The sequence below is a fragment of the Cariama cristata genome, unplaced genomic scaffold (genome assembly GCF_000690535.1).
Source record: "Cariama cristata isolate BGI_N322 unplaced genomic scaffold, ASM69053v1 scaffold31283, whole genome shotgun sequence".
NCBI lineage: Eukaryota > Metazoa > Chordata > Aves > Cariamiformes > Cariamidae > Cariama > Cariama cristata.
This window is the reverse complement of record NW_009609573.1, coordinates 50,401-72,704: the sequence shown is the minus strand read 5'-3', so window position 1 is coordinate 72,704 and position 22,304 is coordinate 50,401. Positions and strand designations below refer to the sequence as shown.

General features: G+C 42.1%; 1 protein-coding gene across 1 annotated transcript in view; it reads left to right on the top strand.

Annotated features, from left to right (window-relative positions):
• Nucleotides 1-406: 406 nt before the first annotated feature.
• LOC104159623 (tomoregulin-2-like) overlaps nucleotides 407-22,304 on the top strand; it is a 70,049-nt gene continuing 48,151 nt past the window's right edge. Inside the window, exons 1-2 of the mRNA XM_009697579.1 lie at nucleotides 407-413; nucleotides 16,331-16,427. Of these exons, the coding sequence (XP_009695881.1) occupies nucleotides 407-413; nucleotides 16,331-16,427 (104 nt within the window). The remainder of the gene's footprint in view (nucleotides 414-16,330; nucleotides 16,428-22,304) is intronic.

Sequence of the window (22,304 nt, the reverse complement as noted above, 5' to 3'; positions counted from 1 at the left end):
TGTGCACCTAGGCAGCTACGTGGCGTGGGCGCTAGCCGCAAACACCAGAGGCTGAGGAAGCTCTGAAGACTGACTTTGCTGTAAAGGGCTGCTCACTCCTTGGAAACAGGAACAGAGGGGACAGATTTTGTGCTGTGCCTCCGGCAGATGCGGCACAGAAAGCAGAGCTCCAGGGGAGCAGAACAAAGGTGGCTGCAAGCCCTCTGCGCTGTGTGACTTTCGGCTGTTGCACAGGCCGCTGAGGCTCCTGACACACATTCCAAGGGTCATAGTCTGCTCTGGTTGAAAGTAGGGCTCCCCGAGATGCCCAGCTTTGCCGACTGCAGATTTGGAGCTGGCATGAGAGGCTTCATTCCCTCTGCCACCTTCTGCCCTTCGCATCAGGGGCACAGCCGCCGCAGGGTCCATGACGGGTAGCATCAGTTTGGCGTGAGGGTGGCAGGCTGCTGGGCAGGACCCCCGCCCTGCACAGGAGCAGCCCCCCGGGTTTTACCGAGGTAGCGATGAGCTGAGTGAAAACACTGGAAACTCATTGCTGAATACTCTGGGAAATGCAGTGCATTACCTGTATTTCTGTATTAACATAGATTTTGCAACCCATTTAACAAAATTTTTGAAAATATTTTCCCTTTAAAGAGATCTATGCCTTTTCTCTAAAAGGTATTTTAATGTAATGGGACAAAAACTTGGTCAACTGGAACAAATATTTTCAAACTAATGTGTCTAAAAAAATAAACTTCTCTACTGAGGGAGGAAGAAGATGCAATTGGCTCCCCTGCCTCTTCAGGATCAGAAGAGCTGAAGTCTTGTCCACGAGGTCCTAGGTGTAACCAAATCCTCTGAATTTGCAGAAGTCGGGAACTTTTAGAGATTATGCAGAAATATATAGTGGCCCCATATGTGGGCAGACATCACGTACCCAGCTGACATGAAGACATTTTAATTACATTACCAAAAAAATGCCCCATGATTTCAATGGGAGTTTGTACAAGTAAAGACTGGGTTGTGCATCGTGTGGAGGCCAGCCATTGCCTAACCTACAGAAAAGGGATGATATAGTCATAGATATATATGTTTGGAAGTAACTTCAACTAATCATCTCATCCATCCTCAAGTCTGACGGGAACAACTATAGTTAGGCTGTCTGTTGCTAAGATTTGCATGGCCCAGTCTCAGAAGCCACTTCTGAGCACACCAGCTTCATTCTGGTGCAGCCTGTTCCAGTGCATGGTAATTCTTAGAAGCTGGGAGGAAAAAAATTCCTAATATCCAACTTAAATCTCCTTTGCTGTAAATTATATCAATTATTTCTTGTCTCAGAAATAGTGGATGTGGAGAACAATTGATTATCCTTCTTTTTATAGCAGCCTTTTTAATGTTCCTTTTTATCTCAGACAACTAGTCTCTTTTCAGTCTTCTCTTTTCCAAAGTAAAAAATTTCCATTCCCCTAAGCTCACCACGTAAGCTGTGTTTTCTGAATCATGTCATCCTTGCAGCTCTCTCTTGGACTCTGCAAAGGTGGCTGCCCCTTCTTAAATGCTCTGCTGGAGCATTTCTCTACGTGAAACCAGAGCAGCATCAGAGTGGGATAAGACTATCTTATGTCAAAATGGGGAGGGAATAAATAGGCATCGGACTAGCCAAAATGTTGATTTATTTTTTTAAGCCCAGAATAAAATTGGGCGTGAAGTTTCTTCTGCATTTTACACATTTTTTTCTGCCAGTTGTCCTGTTTTGATCTTTCCTGTCCCCAGGAGGTATGTACTGACAACTTCTATTGTATTAAAACACTCTGGTCCTAGTTAATCAATGAGCGAGGCTCTCAGTCTCTACTAGGCTACACGTCTGTGTTTCCTCCTCGAAATCATTCATGCTTTTTCTGTTTTGATGTTCAGGCACTCCATTAATAAAACTTCTGAGAAAATTGCTTACCCTCTCTGTCAAAGGATAGTGTCGTGCATGTTCCAGTATCTTGTAAGTCTGAGTTTCCCCTAAGTGATTGTTCTTACTCTGGCTTGGATTTCAGTTTAAAAAAGCATTAACCTGATATTTACTCAGCACTGGCAGCAATAGACCATTCATAGGATTTTGACATCCTGAGGGTAAATCCTCGTTCCCTTAATTATTCATTAAAAACAAAAACAGTTTGAGCCCTTTGTCTATTCCCTTAAAAAAAAAACCTCTTTACAATCTTGCCCACCAGCGAACATTTCATTATTTATTGTTTAATTGCTGTTTCATATTTGGCATAAAAGATGTAAAATGAGATGTGACTACTAGAGGAATAATTATTAGTGTAGAACAGGAGAAAAAGACCCAAAACATCAGTCGTTGTGGAAACGCTGTTTCTCACTCAGCGACATTTGGTATCATCAGCCATGATAGCAAACCCTCTCAGCCAGCATGGTGAACCCTCGCACCATGAAGCACTTGTAATCGTTCCTCTGTGGCGCTACACCACAGAGAGATACCATTTTCTAATTCATTTCTATTGTTTTGAAATGAGATCTACAGTCTGTGGACACGACCTCTTGAAAGGAGCTCCGTGCTTGATCATCCTCATCGTATTTAACTGGGGTTTATAGTGTCCACTTGAGTCTACTGACACAGTGGGTGAGAAAATAGAGAATTAATCTTCTATCACATTCCCTTCTGTAGAGAAATTTCCTAATTAAACATAGCAGAAAATTACTTTAAAAGTAGCAGGAGGAGGAAAAAACCAATCCTTCCTTTGTTGTGGGTATGGGCAATATTAATTGCAAAACTGTAATTTATTCATGCAAAGCTTCTAACTGCATCTCATGTCTGCAGTGATTTTCCTAACATGGAACTAGCTTTGCCCCCAACAAGGACTCATGTTAGGAAAATAGAAGAATGTACTATAATTGCTGTTTTGCTTCTGGTTGGTTTGCTTCGGCTTTTCTGTTCGTATTTATCTGCATCTCCAAAGTGGAGAAAAATCCCTTGGTAATTGCCTCTTTTCTTAAGGTCTTCTCACTGTGGCAGTTGTCACACACTGAGAATTTTCCATTTTAATATTCTGGTCTATTAGCCACTAAGAGCACAGATAAGATAACGAGAAATGAAAGTCCCCTTTTTAAGCATTTTTGTTTTAAAATGACAACTTTAAATGTATTACTCTATTTAGGAAGAAAAATCTGAGTGGATGGCATGATGGGTAATGATATGTAAATGACCATTCATGCATGAAAATCAGGGCCACAGTTGAATGTATTAAGCAATGACTGATATAATCATTATTTTGGATTTTGCATCTGAAGAGGGGGGATTGCAGATATCAAGTGAATTGCATATTTAAAGAAAACATTCATGTGTGTGTGGAATAAAGAATGTTTTTGACATTTTTGCATTAAGTATCCTGGTGTTACACTGTTTGGACTTAAATAAGGTCAATATGTTGGGTTTATGCTTTTCATATTATCTCTGGCTCTCGCTTTGGCAGATCCTCCCTTTCCCTGTTTGTGCAGCATGCCGTTGGAGTGCCAAGTTTGTAATGTCAACTCTTTTCAGCTCCCTGTAATGCTTTTATCTACAGAAAGCTGCCTACTGCTCACGTGTGGGGGGGAGCTCAGGGAAAGCCAGTCACTGGCATTTTAAAAAATATGTAAAAATTCATCATCGCTGCGATCCCTTTGTGGCTGTCACGCTTACACGCGCTTCCCGCGCTAGCAGGGTGGTGCAGGAGAGTTAATGCTGCCAGCTCGAGCCGGCAGTCCCCATCGCAGTTTGACACCTGTCCCTGTCTCCACACATCACAGATGTGACCAGGGTCTTGCTTAACTGGGAGTTTCTCTTTCAAGGTTCAGGGTGGCTGCTGCGGGTTTTGGGGCCCTGGCACTGGGGTCACAGGTCAGGAAGGTGAGGGGCAGCATGCGGGCACCGACACTTCGTACGGCTGCTCCTTCATCCCCCAGCCCACACGTTGCTGGTGCTTCTGCTGTTGATGTTACAGACAGGGAAAGGGGACCTTCACGTGGGCTCAGAGTGCAGCTGCTGTTCAGTCACCTCTGTAAATTTATAAAACTTTCACATGTAAGTATACAGATATTCTGAGTAGTGCTGCCTAAGTGTAAGCTACAGATGCTTTTTTCTGGTGACCAGGGGTGGCGGGCAGCAGGAAGGCTGTGTCTGAAGCTGACCCAAAAAAATGAGGGAAGTGTCTCTGGGGATTATTGTCCGGGAGGTGACAGTATAACTCACTTCTTTGCTTTCTAGCCAGAGCTCTGCGGCCAGTCTACTTTTAAAGCGCTGCTTTCATGAGGAGACTGGTAGTCAGGACTGAAATAAGAAAAGGACGTGATATCAGTAGGTACTTGAGACAGTGATGTTTTCTCGTCTCATCTCATTTTGTATTGTGAACTTTAAAGAAAAAAGAAAATTCCATTTTGGAATAGAAGAAAAATAAGCTTCTGTTAAACAATAGCTACGTTAACAGATTCCTTCTATCAAAGGCAGAAAATAGCTGTGTTACTAAATACAATTAATGCATCTTGAGTTTGGAGAACATTATGCTAAATGTTCATGATACATTCTCTGTCCCCTTCGGCAGTACCATATGATCAATTTTGCTACTCTGTCCTTACCTAATTATTGCTGTCGCTAATGAAGGGAAGTAGAGAAAAACATGTCTTAGTAGGTTAATAAGCCATCCAGAAAATTATATTAGCATGATCAATCCTTAATGATTATGGCTTCTCATAATATTAGATCACCTGAAAGGTGTTTTTCGTAGGGGATGGGAGGGGAAGTAGATGTCATTTTGCAGCCATTCTTCCAGGTGTGCTCAGGGGGTTTTGGAGAGAAAAGCAGGCAAACTTTGGCTCGGGCATTTTGACTGCTCTTGCAAACATTGATTTACTCAGTAGAGCTGGTTTATTTTACCATACAAACATCTGGAAGGGCAGCAGGTATGGGAGATTTTCTGCCTTCCCTCCTTCCACAGTTATTTGTGGCATTGGATTTCACCTGGACTAATGGTGCGCGTGTTCTGTTTTGCTTTTCCTAAGTTTTTGTGACTAAGCTGGCAGTCTCGGATCAATCTGAGCAACTTCCAATGGGCATTTTCCCCCTTTCTCTCTCCATGATGGTACACCTTCATTTGTAATCTAGTATCTTGTTTAGTATCTGTCAGGATTTGTTTCTTTTTTTTTTTTTGTGTCTCATTGATGCTTCTTTAAGTACCCATATATGCCAGTACTGCAGCACACTCAGGACATGTTTATTTTGATGAAAGCATTTCTCTCAGAGCACGTCCAAGGCATTAAAATGAATAGCAGAGGGGAATGATCCTCAAACATCAGACTTTTTTTTTTTTTAATTTAAAGATTTTCCCCAAATTAAACTGAATCACAATCCTCCCTTTTAATTTGTTAATTACACTTCTGCAATGGTAATGCAATCAGTGAATATAGCTAAAGTGTTTGTGTGTGGGAATCAATATTAATGAGAAAGAGCATATTTGCAAAGTGTGATACATATCAGCCGTTTGCTTTGCATCCGTCTGCCAGTGTAAGGCTGCTCTTAACCGGACCCGCCTGAGCGATGCAAGGAAGCGCAGTTGCAGGAAGAGAAAGGAGAGAGTCCCTCCAGGTTATTCGCTTCCTATAGTCCCTTCTACACTTTCCATAGTCGAGGGAAGGTATGGAGCAGGGTGCACTGCTGTTGGGGCAGGAGAGGCCCACATTTCAGGCAGCACAGCCCTCGGAGAGCTCAAGCTCAGGAGCTGTGGCACCTTGGCCAAAGCAGTCAGGGATTTCACAGCCTGCCTGCCCTGAGTGACTTCACAGGTGACAAAACTCTGAGCGAGCTCATAAAGGTTAATCACGACTAAGTGAGAATGAAATCTGGCATTTTCCTGCTGGGCTTCCAATTTTCTGTATATGCAGTGTATTGAAGCTAAGTGAGATTAAATGTTTAAACCTTTCATGCCATATGGCTCCCCCTATATCATAAACACATCTGTAAAATTATACTCAGAAGGGCAACATCGTTCTGGTGTAAATGGATTCAAATCCACACTTCTCCACTGCTCGTATCAAGGCTGAGTTTGACATGTCGCCTGTTAGTTTGATGTGTTTGTCCTGTTAGTGGAGGTCTGGGAGGTTTTTCCCTACTTTTTTCTGGGTGACAGCAAAAAAACAGATCTCCAGTTTATCCGCAGACCTGGCCCACGGAGGCTCCTTCTTTTAAATCTTTGCCACCCTTCCAGGAGTGGCTGTGCTATCCATGAACTCCCTTGCCTTTCTGCTTAGGCTGTCGGCAGTGCTGCCAGTATTTGTCCTGGGTTTTGTGCTGAGGACACGACTATTCCACCACATAAACCATAAACCAAGGAGTACAATAAGCCAACAATGGTGCTACTCATGTGATGCCTCAACCTGCCCACTAATAATGGAAATAAAAAGGAAAAACAGGGTTTGACTGATTTTTTTTCTTGTTTGTGCTGAACGATCATCTTACTGCTGAACATTTTCATGCAATTAACAGATGCAGTATGTTTTCATGTTCATGGAAGAGTAGGGTTATATAAAAGATAGGATCTATGTTGCATAAATATTGTATCTCCTCCTGCAGGACTTAGAAACTTTGCAGTTGCCCTCATCTTAGCTTCTAGCAAGTTCCTTAGGTGCCTGCACTCCTCTGCACCTTGAGCTACAGCAGAGGCCCAAGCACTGCCTAGCTACAGGCCTGAGAAGGCAGAAATACCCTTACACAGGTCAGGAGGGAAATTTTTACAACTAGCTCTGAGCCAGATTTTCTTTTTTCTTTAAATGGAAATTCTCACTTATAGAGAAAGGAGCAAACACAGGGATGAGCTCTGGTTGTACTAGTTTCGAGGGCCAGCTCAGCGGTGACAACTGCAGATCAGGGAGTGCTACTGGGGAAACACTAAACTCTTCTGAGGCAGGAGCTGTGAAGGGGGGTTAGGGATCGCCGTTTGCATGCCGGCTGACCACGGAGCTGGTGGAGGAAGAGGCAGATAAGGAGCTATCTGTCACAGCTCCCAACCACAAGGATACAGCTTGGCTGAACATGGGTTTTGACTGGCAGTTTTGGCACCTGACCGAGCTGCCTCCTTCTGAGACCCTGTGACAGAGTACGAGCTTGGCATGTGTCTTCTTGACTTCAGAGCTCCAGGGCAGCTCCAGCTCTCAGTTATGTGTGTGTAACCTGCATTAGCGCCTCAGAAATAAACAGAAAGGAGTATAACATGGAAGAAAAGCAGAGTGGGAGAAGAAAACTGTGCTCCTCTTATTGAATTCAGTGCAAGGTAGACCCAAGTCATTTTTATAGTAGAGCCACTTTACACCACCCTGATTATGTAAATGGGACATAAAGTAAATTGGACTTTCACTCGCTCTGACACTCCCTTCCATTGCCAGAGTGATTTACGGAAGCCTTAGTGTGAATTAGAATGAGGACCAGTGTCTGCGGTCCACATTTAGGATTTAAAACCAGTCATTTCCCAAGATAATTGTGGTGCAGTCAAGACTAGGAGCAGCTTCCTAAAATTGGTTAATACCCAGATTTGGGTTTCTTCAGTGGCTTAAATGGAGTGGCATATTATCTCCTCTATAGTCTGCCTAAAAGATAGATTCGATGTCTGCGAGCAAAGACATGAAATTGCTATAGGCTTCCACTCTTATAGCCTGCCACCTATTTGATTTATGTGATAAGTGATCTCAGATGACCCTCCAAGGCACTGAACCATTAGAGAGTTATGTTGCACAGCGATAAGAAATCTTCAGAGATACCTAAATCTTCTTTTACCACTGGGAGTTTCATCTGTTCCGGAATAAAGAACATTTTTATGTATGATGTTGCTATCTTGCTAGCCATACTAATATTCAAAAGAATACACAGACTTAAATCAATAGCAAAGTGACAAAGACTTTAAAACTGAAGTAGTCACCAAGTGGATGCTAGACAGCTCTTTTAGGTTTTATCTTTGTTCCTTTCATTCCATTTCTTGAAAGATGAGTAGCTGCAAGGGTTCACATTCAAGTCTTCTGTTAATCTTTCCACCAGGTAGGAAGCTGGCAAAAGCACCCTTTCAGTGCGGAAAGCCCTGGAAAGTCACATCACCCATTTGGGACTTCCTTATTGTAGGCTTTCTGAAATCACGGGTTGGATCCTTCCTTATTTTTTTCACTGAATTTCTCTAAATTGGGTGATCCAGGTTGCTGTCTGCCTAGAATGAATAAAAGTGCTTAGAACCTCAGGTAGGTTGTGAGTTCTTGACAGAGGTCAGAGAAAGCACAGACAGGTAATTTCTGTGGTTTACGTCTATCTGTGGCATCTTCCCCTGCAGAGGAAGGCACTGCTGATTCATATTCCTCCAACTGAACCTATATCTAGTGCAGTATTTGCTGGACAGGATTTGCTTACGTGCAATGCTACGGTACATATAGAGTCCACGTGTTCCATCCATCAGATTGTCTTTGCATCATGTGTTTAGTGCAGCAAGCATAAGGTATCCAGCAGTAAGCTACTGTTTCAGGCAGTATGGGATGCAGCTTCTGCCCAGACATACAAGAGGAAGAGGAGGGGCCAGAACCAGTCCCTGCTTTTCAGCGGAGCCTGAAGATGCAGGGGCTCTTTGCAGGTCTGCAGGGAGAGGGTGTTTGACAGTCCACAGAAGGGATGCGGAGGGTTTTGAGCCTGGGCTGCTCCCCTCCCTTCTGGCACGTAGGGCCAGCCAGCCACAAGCAGCTTACACTTGACTCTCCTCCTGAGTAACCTTTGATGACTGTTTTTCTGGCAAATAGGAAAAGCGTTAAGATATTGGATGCTTTCATGGACTGCAGCTTCCCATCTCCCTTGATACGACGCTGAGGTTTAATGATCTGTGTGGCCAGGAAAGTCAACCTGAGGGAGGAAGCGGATACCATCTTTTTCTATTCCTCCTTGATCCTGAAAAATCTTCTAGTCCTTGCAATTAGGACTACAGTAGTCTCCTTCCAGGCTCTTTAATAAAGGCCTTGATTGGTGATGCATCACATTGCATCCATCCAGCTGTGGGCATGTCCACTTGGTTGTTTTGTTCATGCTGTTGGGCATATTGAAATACATGAGAGCAGGGACTGATGCCACAAAAGCTTTGGCAGCATCACAGGCATGTTTTTACAATCAGCTGTATCTATTTCTTGAAAATTCTCCTGCAAGGAAGTGATTTCTCTTTAAAATTAAATTAATGCAAGGCAGAGATGAATAGTCCCCATGTGCTATTTGGCTTTTTACTCAAAGCTGTTTATGAGGGGAAGCTCTTGGCAAAATTAAATGAGCCTCCTCTTCCTCAAGCTGGCAAATACTGTCAATGCTGGTCATCGTACACCTTCATAAATCTGCAATGTTGGCATCCCACATACACCAGGCAAACATCAAATTTTGTAGGGGGACCGCACAAGAGTGCAATAATCACAGCTGTTTCATGTCAGCATTCAGAAAGCTTACAATAGGGTTTTATTCAATGAGCCATTCCTTTTGAAATGCCATTAGAGATATTTGCTAGGAGAAACTGGCCTCGTATTTAATTTTTTATCAAATGCACTGTGGGAGCAGCAGGGATATGCGTGAGACAGAAACAAGCAAATGGTGTTTATTTAGAATAAATAAACTTTGAGTAAGAATTGAATCCATTCCCTCCTGGCCACGGTTGTACAAATACAGGCAAGTCCCTAACAGGGGTGTGTAGGGGGTCATGTCCTGACTTCAGACCGGGATGCTCTTGGAGACCTCCAGTTGCACCCACTGAAAGGAGAGAACTGCAGTCAGATAGATGCAGAGGAGCAATGCTGTTCCTGTGAAACCATTCCCATCCCATCTACTTTTAGCCACGATAAATGAGGTTCAGAGGGTGTGAAGGCTACCCATCTCACCAGGGGAGGCCTCCAAGCCCCTGAACTGGATGACAGCTGGAGAAGACTTCTAAGGTTTCTAAGATGTTGAGCCATGCAAAATGAGAGGCATGCGGGTTTGCATGGGCCCATACCTCTCCTTGCAGCAGTAGCACCTCGTCTGCCGGGCTGCCAGAGCTGCTCCATGCTGGGCCCTGCTCATGTTAGGGTAATTGCAACTGAAAAATTGGGGACTGTGGGGAAAGGAAAGAAGCCAAAAGAGAATGGGAAGGCAGGCATGACAGGAACCAAGACAGGAGCTAAAAAAAAAAAGATGGAACTAGAGAGAGTGGCAGCACTTAGTCATAATGTGAAACAATTTTTATACTAGTTATTTACTTGAACTCAGGGCACTTCCCAGACACTGTTTTCTTGCAGTAATTAGACTGATAGCGGGGCAGAATCGGAGCCTTCAGCACAAGGTGTGGGTGAGGTCAGCACGGGGCCTTGTGCAAGAGTGAGCTCTTTTGGAAGCGCTTCTTTCCTGTCCAACATAACCTCAGCATTGCACAGGACTCAGAAATCATGAATCATCCCTGCAAAAATAATTAGGTTTTTGAAAATTAGAAACTTGATAGTTTTTAGTATTTATTATACTCACAAGTTTTTTCTCCACAGCCCTAAAGCTTAAACATACCTTTCAGAACAAATATACATAGAAACTGAGATCCTTATACATTGAGATAATCCACCAGCTCTGATTTTAAGAAAACGTATAACCTGAGAGTCACAGTAGAAATATGAAAGCTGGAAAACACTGCAAATTGAGTCTGACTGGCATCAAAGCAGTACCAGGCTGTATCTACATGGTCTTTAGCGAGAAGATAAGAGCACTTTTTATCAGCAATCTGAGCTGGCTGGATACATCTAGTTCCTCCTTGAAAACCCTGTTAGGTATTTGCATCGTGCTGAAGTCATCCTGCTAACCTTTTCCAGCACTTGACTGAGAATGGCGATGTGGAGGTACCCAAGATGCGACCTGAAGCAATATAAATGCTGGGAAAGGTGGTCTGCTCTGGTTTCCTGGGCAGCCAGCTCAGGAATGGCACAACCCTGGTGCTGTTTAAATAGCCTGCCATCGATAGCGGAGAGGTGGTTTCAAGGACTGACCCTTGGTGGTATGGAGAAACTGGTCAAAGGCCCGTTGGTGTGAAGGAGAGTATTTCAGGTCTCCTTAAGAAGTCCTGAGTCAGGTCCTGAGCTGAGTAGAGACACTGTTTTCTCGTGCAAGAAGTAATTTCCCCAGTGTGTTTGTGAGTGTGAGAGAGTGCAAATTTGTATTTATTGAGATGGAGCCAGACAGCAGGATTAAAGCAGAACAAGGCATGTCAGAGTTTGGATTTATTACCAATACGGTAGACCATTTTCTTTTTGTTTTGACCATAATGCTATTCTAAGCCTCTGCCAGACTTTGAGAGCAGAGTCATTCGTGAGTTGACCCCCTGCTTCGCACCCTTCATTTTTCTCACTTTGCAGGTTTTGACTGAGCTAATGCTTTCAGGAAAGAAGACTTATTGATTACAGTAAGGTTGCTTGCAGCATGTGGGCTTTTATTGGTCGAGTTTGTGAGGTGTTTTTAGCCATTTGATAGAGGTGCAAGTAGTGTTTGTTCCAACACATTTAGTAAATTCTACTGGCTGCTGTGCCCTGGTTTCTCAGAGCTTTCTCGCTTCATCCACTCACCTTGTCACCTGCCCAGAGCACTCCTGTTAGGACTGAAGCATGTGGTGAGATCACCTCAGCTGCTCTAAAGAGCATTCTTCTCCTCCACATTTTAATTTGCACATTGACGTTCGTTCCAAAATACAAAAATGGCCATCAACCCTCATCTCCATGTGATTTTTGTTATTACCTAGATTTTTATAGCTAAAAACCAGTGGATATCCTGTTAAGATGAGCTAGAACAGGCTTTGTTTGAAATTCTTCTTTCAACAATAGCAAAGATGTCCCACCATGAGGAGTCAAGTCAGAATCAGGGATTGTGATGAGCACACATCTAATCACATCAATCAAAGGAAGACTACATAATATAAAAACAGTCAAAACAATTCATTGTAGTCATATTTCTGTATATTTTTATATATCAAGCATGTGGTGATGACACTTTATACTGTGTCTTTGTTGTGTTCTCCAGTATAGTTAAACTATATTGAATTAGGATTATTATAATAGTGTTAGTACTCCTACAAAGCCACATGAAAACTGAATTGAGGCTGTCTTGAGTTTGCCCTGATACCTTCAGATGTGTTTTAGCAAAGAGAGATTGAGAGATTTGTGTTTAGCTGATGTTGCCACCTAATTGCCTCTCACCCTCTTGGCTCACTCACCTTTTTTTTTCCCCTTCCATTTACTCCTCACAGTATGGTCCATCAGGCAAGTTATGTGCATGTCCCTTGTGTCGCTTAGGAATTAGGTGACATTTTGTAGATCAGGTCAAGACTGTGAGGAGCTGTGCATATTCCCAACCATCCCATTGGAGCTGATTTTCTGGAAATTGCAAAGAGTTTATTTTCCATCCTGCCTTTGACACTTGTCAGGCATCTTGGGAAGACACTGAGCAAGGGTTATCCAGAAGCTCGAGCGCAGAGATTTTGACGTCCATTTGTTGAAACCATTAAATCATCAGTCATCAACTCCTAGTAGAGCATGAGTCTGCAAAGCTGTATGGATAAAGTCATAGTATGATTTCTTGGGATCGTAGCACCTACAGAAGACTCTTGACTCAAAGAGACTGAAGTGTAAAAAGAAAGTAGAGGGGTATACGGCGAGGGGACAGTTTGGGGCTTTTAGTTTTCTCCTGATATTACAGGAGATAAGCACAGAGTCAGACCAATCTACTGATGGTACTTTCAGTCTGTTTTTTCAGCTATGGAAACAAAGTAAAATGTCTCAAAAATGGTTTCTTTCTTGTAGTACTTGCAAGCAATATGGATATTCTTGAAATCACAACTATCTGATCTGAGTGCAGTCAGAATGCCAGAAAAGGACCAAATGATTAAAACAGGAGCTGTTGTGGTTGCCACAGTCCATTGACTCTGTAAATTGTGTGTAGTGCCTTCCCAGCTAAAGAATTTATATTGCTTAGGACATTGAGGTAGTCTCTGAAGTGACTTTCAGATAATGTTAGTGACCTTCTAACCCATGTTAGCCCATTTCCTTGAACTCTGGAAGTTGCTAATCTTGCTAATACAAATAGGAACTTGCAGCTTAACATTTCTCAGTTGCGTGAGTAATAAGTGGTGGGCTTCAGTGATTAGCATCCCTGGAGCCCTACTATGTTCTTACAGCGTCTTGGTGTTAACCTCAACAGTTGTTAATATGAGAACTACGTAATGTGCATGAGAAAAAAAGAATTGTATTCCTTTTATTTTTAGAAGAGGAATCCAGAAACTAGATTATTTTTGCTAACATTTTTTTTAGTTGGCATGTAGAGGGGTATGCAAATCAGCAAGTGCAAATCAGCAAGTGCAGTGAGGAAAAAAAGGAAAAAGAGTCACCTTAGAAAATGAGCATCCACTAGTCCTCAAGCTAAAAAGCAGCAGGAAGTGTTGAGAAAATAACTCTTTCTAAGATGTCCAGATTTATCAAAGCACTTATCTGCACAGCATGGAGAAAACAAGCCCCGGTGTGTGTCAGTCCTGGGCATGGGTGCATACGCCAGCACGTATGTTTGTGTAGGGAGAGAAAACACACCTTAAGGAAATGTAAAGAATGATTTTATGGATGGTTACTGAAAACAGGAATTTTAAAAAGAGGGAGAGATATAAAAAGCTGTCTTTTTTAATCAAGACCGCTGCACGCTTGGACATTTAATGACAGTGTGCACATTGACTATGGAGCACTGGATGCAGAGCTGCTTCAGAAAAATACAAAGGAGCGACCTATTATTTTGTAGTGGAAATTAGGAACTGCATTGCGCCTTAGTGTAGATGTTCTTTAAATCAGTTACTTCTCTTCAACATGCTCAATCTTTCAAATGCCTTCCTTTAATGACTTAAGTAGCTGTTTTACTCAGCTTGTGATGTGGAATCGTGTGAAGTCCCTGGTCAAACCACACCTGCTGGACAGTTACAAATAGAAATATTACAAGGAGGCAAAAAAATAGGGCATATGTTTTAATTAAAAAAAAATACAAGGGAAGTGATTTGCAGAATAACAAAACAAAGAAATTATAACTCTTTCACGTAAAGAATATATTCTCACCCTCCTGAACTGAGAGCAATTGTCATATTCCTGCTAGGTGGGGAATGCTCGGCTGCCGTAAGAGGTCTTCTGCCCATAAGTCCCATTGTCCTTTGCATGCAGTCATTTGTTACAGAGTCCTGTCTAATATCTTAACCACTGGAAATCCCCTGCCAAGATTGGCTGTCAAAGTTATCTCCTCAGTAAAAGAAATTTCTATATTTAAAATGTAAATGAAACTTAGTGGAAAACACAGGCCTAGTTGCAGCTGCGGAGAAGTGGGGAGGAGCTGTGCAGCAGCATGAGCCTCCCAGTGCTGTTGGGTCAGGGTCACACGGGCGGCACATGGAGATGCTGACGGGGTGAGGACATGGCACTTGGACACCTTGTCCACCCTTGTACGTTGGCTCTTCTAAAATGTGAGCCTGAAGAGTTCCACAGTCATTTAAGGAAACAGAAAAACCACAGCTCAGACCCTCCCTACAAAGCCTGAACATGCAGTAGAACAAAAATCTAGCATATGTTTTCTGAGTTTCCCCTTTGGGCTTAATTTTATGGATGTAAAGGTGAGCAAACTTCTACAAATAGGGCAAAACCCTCTTTTTTTCCTTTTAGGATAATCAGAATGCTCATCATAGGTGAATTTTTTCTGTTTAATATAGTCTAAATTCAAGCATGACTGATAAGAAATTGCTGCAGCATAGCTCGTACCTAAACATACCAACACTTCCTTTGACTATATTAAGCCTCGGGAAAAAACTTCTTAGACAAACCATCTACCTTAGGTATTTGTGTGGTCTATATTACTGTCGTATCTAAGCATACCACAATCTTTTAATATACTTTTTTCCTTATTCTCTGTTGGTAGAAAGTGGTATTACTCCCGTTTTACGTGGTGGGAAGCATGACAGAGGTTAAATAATTTGTCCAGGGTAAGAAAGCAAGTTTGTTGAAAAACAGGCATTGGGGTCACACTTGCTCTTTTAGGGGCAAAAGCCCTTTCTCCTTCAACAGCTTTGTGAAAGCTTGGGACTTGTCCTTTCTTGAGTGAATTACCTGGTTAATGGCTAAGACCCGGGTTAACGGTCGCATGTAGTGGATGTACATCAGGCAGGTGATTTGTGCCCCCAATGTCACTGGGGCTACCAACACACTTCAGCATGTCCACCAGCTTTGGTAGGTTGGACCCAAATGTGCAGTAAGCCTGCACCATGGTGCTGACTCCAAATAAAAGAGAGGAATGAAAGGATGACACTGCAGAGGCTGTTCATGCAGATAAAAACATCAGTCAAAACTGATTGATGCTTTAAGTCTGGGTTGGTTTAATTATTCTGTAACTGGCAGAAAGATATCGCTAGGTACAGTGTCTTGCTAGAAAGCAGCATCTTTTGAAAGATATCAAAAGGTGCTTATATACTTTAATACAAATGTAGATAATGTTTCTTTTGGATCTTTTAACAAATCCTCTTCTTAGTGCCTACCTTGGTGGTCTCTTTCTCTCTTTCAGTACTCAGCCATCAATATTTTTTCCAGTCCTTTTACACCCATATTTTTATTTTCCCCTTAGTCCCTTCATGGTTTTGACTTAAGGGCCAGGTATAGACCTCATACAATTGCAGACATTGGCATTGACTTCCCTAGGCTTCAAATTTAACCTATGCTGGAGATCGTCCCCTCCTCTGGACAGCACTAAATCTTTCCTGCCAGAGATAACTAGTCCTTGGGGCTCATAGCTATACTTCTGAAGAGAAAAATGTTTTGCCTTTGGAATGGACTCAATTGCACCACATAGCAGGTAATTTCAAAACATTTTCAAGGAAAGCATCCCCTTGGGTCCATCTCAAGGCCTTCACCGGTAAAGGACACAAGGCAGCGTGTGATGCTATCAATACACCTTCATTATTTTCCCAGGGAACAAAGCAGTGAAGCTCAGTGGTGACACAGCCTTCCCAAGCTGCATCTTGAAGGGCTCATTGTTTAAGTGGAAAAGGAAGAGGAAGGGTCTTTCTCCAGTTTCCCTTTTAACTCCATAATTCAGGGAATTTATTACAGACCGACACGGAAATCTCTTGTGTTGGCCCCATTCAGAAACACTATCTGTTGGCCACCCATCAGCTTTGTGAGCACCGCATTAAGTCGACACAGTGAATAGATTTTTCTAGAGAGAGAGAAGTGCTTTGCTACAGTGCTGTCTTTACTAATGTATATTCTTCTGCTTTCCATCAAACAGTCAATGAAGGCTCAGGTGAAACCAATCAAAAAGAGACATCGACCTGTGACATTTGCCAGTTTGGGGCAGAGTGTGACGAAGATGCAGAGGATGTTTGGTACAGTAATTTGGTCTACTCTTCTGTTTTAATGACTGTTGTATTATTTAAAGGTACTGTGGTTTAGAAAGCATTACAAATATTAGATATTCAATTTTCTGCACCCAGAGATTCATCGCACAGTGATTGAGGTGGTTATTACTCTGAAAAAATGTATAAAACAGTCTGGTTTAGAATTCTGGAACACGCACAATTTAGACAAAGTCTAGAAACACAGTTATCCATTTTGTTGCTGTTATAACTTATGTTATTCCATCTGGGGTTTTACAGCTTTATACTTTGGTAAAAATAGAATTGGGAAAAATAATTGACCTAAAGCTTTTCCAGTTAAAAAGTATCATTAGTATTATCATCATGTTAATTCATGTGTGGCATTAGAAACGCTGGGAAATCTGTCTCGCTTTTTCCTCGTTGCTGAAGACCGAACTATCAAATGTTTGAAATAATTACAGTGTACATTTAGAGATTTTCTCAATGGAAATGGTTTTATTTTTTAAAAGAGATTTCAAAAGCATTCAGGTTTTTTTTATTATTTTAAACCTTAACCACATAAACTGAAGGGAAATAATTCTATCTACTCAGATTTTTTTTTTCATTTTGCCTAGAAACTATGCAAACATATATTAAGCCAACTTTAAACTAATCATTTCATTCTGATTTTGGAACAGCCAATAGATCAAAAAAGCCACTATTCACAGAGCTGTACTTCTAACACTGCCTTAATGCCAAGCCTCCTATTTTTATCTAAGTAATTAATACAAATTTTGAGAGACAACAAAATAATCATGCAAATGTTAGAGCTGTTGTCTGGGTGATGCTTCTGAAGCTATGAGCTGGTGGTAGCTAAAGGATGGATGCAGAGACTGGGCAGTGAGACGTCAATAAGGCAATATTGCCCAAACTCTTAACTTGAACGATAGGAATGGAGCAGAGAAGAGTCAATGAATGAATGAATGAATGGTGAACAAGATAATAGGGCCCAGTGTTAGGCAGCTGACCTCATCCAGGCAAGGCATCCATGCACTACTGGTCAGGCATGAAATTATGAACATTTCTGCTATTCCGTGAAGAAGCTTAGGAATATGGTCATGGTCATCCATTTGTGCTCATTTTGGTTATATCTTGCCAGATTTTTAATAAACTCCACTTCTAGTCTTTAAAAACACACCAAGTAAACAAACCACAGAGGCCTTGCTCTGGCTCCAGTCATCATAAGAAATTGTGGCATTGAAAAACAGCAGCAAGATGCATCATGGTTATAGGTTTGCAGTAATGTAATGAGATTTGTGTGGAAGATACTGCTTATAGTTGACTTTGCTTAAGAAAATTACCCTAGATGTCAGGATTTTCATTGTCTCCTTGACTAGTTGTCCTTGAGAGTTTTGGTGGTGCAGTGTAGAAACAAAATCATGGTAAAATTAATATATCAAAATTCACAGTCTAGTGCTCATGTTTTCATAATTAAGTGCACTTTCAAATTGGAAGGCAGGAGAAGAGGGGGGCAAGGAATAAAATTAGCTACAAGATAACATTATTAATCATAAGCACTGGGTAGCAGTGTTTATTTTTTTCCAGAAATAGCTTGGTAAAATAACCTGATCTAACTTACCCCAGTGATGTTCCCACTGCAGCTTTTGTACTACCTAATTCCTCGCCTTTGAAACAACTTGCCTTATACGGAGCAGTGTAATGACTGCAGGAGCTGAAGTTCTCAATCTTTATTGACAGGCGGTCTTTCTGCAGGGGAAGGCGCTTCTCAGGGCAGGAAGCAGGGAGGGGCATTTATTGGGAAGATGCTACCAGACAAACTGTAAAAGGCAGGAAAGCAGATTTTCAACCCGAAGTTGTGTTAAAGCCTGTTAAAGGTCTGCTTTGAAGTAAACAACTTTATATGCCGTAACAGAGCCCTGTTTTCCTGTCCCTGCCCCCTGATTAGTGTTGGATAAAAGTCTTTCTAAAAAATGAGCCTTCTGGGTGTTAGCTTTTTGTTATTCTTATTTCTAGAATAAAGCGGACTATGTGTGGGGGACCTAGATCCTTCTTTCAAATGTACGTTAATTGAATTTCCGTGTTTGGCACGAGATAGACATATTCCCCCACTCCCCCTGCCAAGATTTGTTGTGCAGAAAATGTCCTTAGATTAAGTGGGAAAAGAAATTGCAGTTTATTATTTGATTACTACTTTTATGCGGATCAAATTTCATGTGTAAGCAGGGCTTTTTTAGCTATCTCACCTGACTGATGAGGTTTGTAAAATCCAAATGGAGTCAGTGGGTCCTAGCGTCCCCAGGACCTGTTGTTACAGGGTGACAAGCCCAGCACCAGCAGTGTCCCCTATCAATCAGAAACAGTTTGAGGGTGCAAAGTGAGTACCTGATCCATTCCAGGTAAGAGGGATGCAAGGTGGTAACGGAGCCAGACCACAGAGAGCCAGAGATACAAGGCCAGTTGTTTGCCTAATGTTTCTAGGGTGCCAGAGTAGATCGGAGAAGAGAGCACAGGTGTGATAGCAGATGTGGTTGGGCTGCTGATGATTTAAAGCGACAATTAACATTATTCTGCATTGCCACAGTCTGTTATTTTGCAGTCCCTTGTCTCTGGTTTAACTTTCTTCGTGGTTGTGTTTTTTTTTTTTTCCTTTCGGTTATTCGTTGCCACTTCTCAGTCAGCTACATTCTGCTATTGTACTGTCTCACCGTTATTTTTAAATCTCATTTGTGTAAAACCAATCTGTTAATGGCTAGACTTCTGGGATTCTGGTAGAGGGTTTGTCATGTAGAAGACTACTCGAAGGCATAAGATATGCGTGTGAATATTTTCTGGAAAGTACAAAGAAAAGGCAGAAAAGAACCCACTGTAATAACAGGGTTTCCACAGCATGGTAAAGCACACATGTATTATTATCCTATTCTGCAGTCTAATATCACGAGAGTAAATGCAATTTGGCATTCCATTAGTGAATCTCTTTCTCTAGGTTAAAAACAAAGACTGTTCAGTTGAAAGTCTTTAACATCTTACTACTTTAATATGTGAAAGCTTCTTGTCACTAAGAGGATCATGTATTACTGGCATTATTCCCACCTTTAATGCACTTTGCACCAGTGGGCTTCGTGAATATTTAAAGCAGGGCAGTGGCTATGCTCTTTAGCACTGGATTGCAATCTATTGGTAAATCAGACATTTGGTGTTGCTCACTTTGGGTTTTATTTCTGAGCTGGCTAAGGAATAATTGATTTTGTAAGACGGGGCTACTCAACATAACACCCCGAGAGATATACTTAAAAGGAAAGGAAGAATGAAGCATAACATTCTGAACCATGGTGTATTTCTAAGGTCTTCCAAAAAGTATCTATGAAATACTCACTCACTGTATATAAATAGTACTCACCAAATGGAGTGCCTGCTCATCTGCTAAAGTGGCTTAGTGTCAGGGCAGAAACACGTCAGAAACCTGGATTTCAGTATTAATCTCCTCCTTATGGGCCACTGAGGAAATAAGAGCACTCTTTACACTAGACAAGCCATGGTTTGGTTAGATACTGGGCAGCTATTTCAGAGGTCCACAATGTGTCCAAGTAAGTAAGTGGAAGGAGATAAATAATAGGAAAAACCCTTCTGATGAATTTCCTGTTGGAAAATGCTGAGAAGAGAGGACAGGAGTATTTTCTTGAAACAAGATTAAAGCCTGCAAACCTCTGACTTGTAGAGTTAATCAAAATCAAAATGATGAATTGGGGTTAAATATGCATACTTTTCCTTTGAATTTCAATATCAGCAGGTCAGTCAGCAGCAGTCTGAAAGAGCAGCACTGCCCAGAATAAGATGCAGTTTGCTAGCTCTAAGACAGACACACGGAGACATATAACGTGCTCAGGAGAGAGTGCTTTGCCTGCAGCCTGGCAGTGTCTGAGGAGGTGAGGAGGCCATCTCTGCAGATTGCTCCTCTGCCTTCCCCTTCCTCCCTCCGGGAGGTTGCAGGTGGAGAAGAGAGGCAGCAGTATCTCTGGCAGGAGGTGCCTAATCTTGAAATGGGACGCTCAGGGGTTTGCACCAGTGATAAAAAGGGACATAAATACCCCTGCTACTTCCTGCAGCTCAGTCCCACGCACCCCAAGGACTCCTCCTTGGCTGAGTATAGGATTTGTGCCCTGCCATGGGCACCATGTTTGTGGTAGGCAACTTTCCTCACTCCTCACGAACCTGGCCCACACTTGGAGGGGCCTTTTCCAGTTCACACAAGTGGACAAGGATCCCACCAGGCAGGTTCAGCTCAGGAGAAGATGCTGAAGCCATTCTGTGGGGACACTGTGTCCCTGATGACCCAAAGCTGGGAGCTTGGAGGAAGGCATCCGGGCCTGAATGAAGGGACTTGGCATGTTCAATGTCTAGGTCAGTGGGTGTGGGAAGGAGCATCGGTCTCGGGCATGCAATGCAGCTGGATGATATTCCCAAGTGAGGTGGTGATGTTGCAGTGTAATTACGGCAGGTCCCTTGTGTCCTGCACTTCTTTTTGCATGGCTAGGACAATGAACTCCACTTACCCACAGCAGACAGACACACACAGAAAACATATTAAGAAGATGAACTGTTTCAGTCCTTTGTTTCATATCTTACTGCTAATCACTGATATATATAGCTTGGGTAGATGCTCCTATAAGGCAAGTGAACAGTCTACAACACATGAGGATGGTGAAACTGCATTCTCATGCAAATAAGCAATGCTGTACGTGGGAGATATTTGTGCAAATCATGCAGCTGCCATCTGCAGTGACCCCTACAATCAATATTGCTCTAGCAATCAATATTTATCTTTATTATAGTATAGAGAGAAAACATATTAAAGAAACTAATGATTTCACCAGCCTCTCAATCCACACAGCAATTAGGTCAGTCAGCTTTGGGTCCCTTCCCCCTTCCATCAGTTGCTCTCAACCAGAGCATCTGCAAACAAGATGCTGTACTACTATAGAGTACTAAAAGGTAGTTTGAAAGCTCACATACATTACGTGGGTATTGGCTGCTTCATGTTCAGCAGTGTGTATAATAACTATGTGTGACCTACTTGTTCCAGATGCAGGAACAAGGAGCTTCTTTAATATCTGCAATGTCCCGTGCATTACACAATAGCTATATTGCCATTTTCTGCTGCTTTCCTTTCTCTTTTAGAGAAGAAGTAGATCTTCGTTCATGGCTATGTATAACACTTGGACATACTCATTGGACTCGTGGTTCAAATAAACACAGAAATGGAATCAAATAATTAAAAAAACCACAATCCTGCAAAGACTTAAATTTCTGCTTAACTTGAGATCATACCTAAGGCATAAAATAAAGCTAGTGCTGCATAAATCTTTGCGTGGAGCTTAGTAATCATGTCTAATAAAAGTCCAGGCAAGGGTTTACAGAAGAAAGTAAGGGCACTGCTGCACGCAATCTCTGCATTGCACAGCAGGAGACAACCAAGAAGCTGACACCCTCTTGCACCTGTGTCACTTATCTTAGCCCCAACCTAATAACAGAGCTACCTCCAGTGTCTGCCCAGAAATTAGCCCAATTCTGGCTCTGTTAACTGTTAATGTTTCATTTGGTGTGTGTTCTATGATTAAAAGATTTTGAAATAAAAAGAAAGCAGCTGACTTCCAGTGTAACTGTTGAGACACCATGTTGAGATAACTGTAGAGATACTGTGGCAGTGGGCTAAGAGTCAGTAATACTGTAAAAAAGTAGCCTAAGCAACTGGAAATTGGTCAGTGAAGGATTTGGGATAGGAGACAAAACATCAGGAATGTTAGAAAAAGCAAGATGACACCTACCTATCTATATGTTGTATTTTAATTATTAAGCCCACTCTGAGAAAGGACCAGGTCAGTGGCTTTT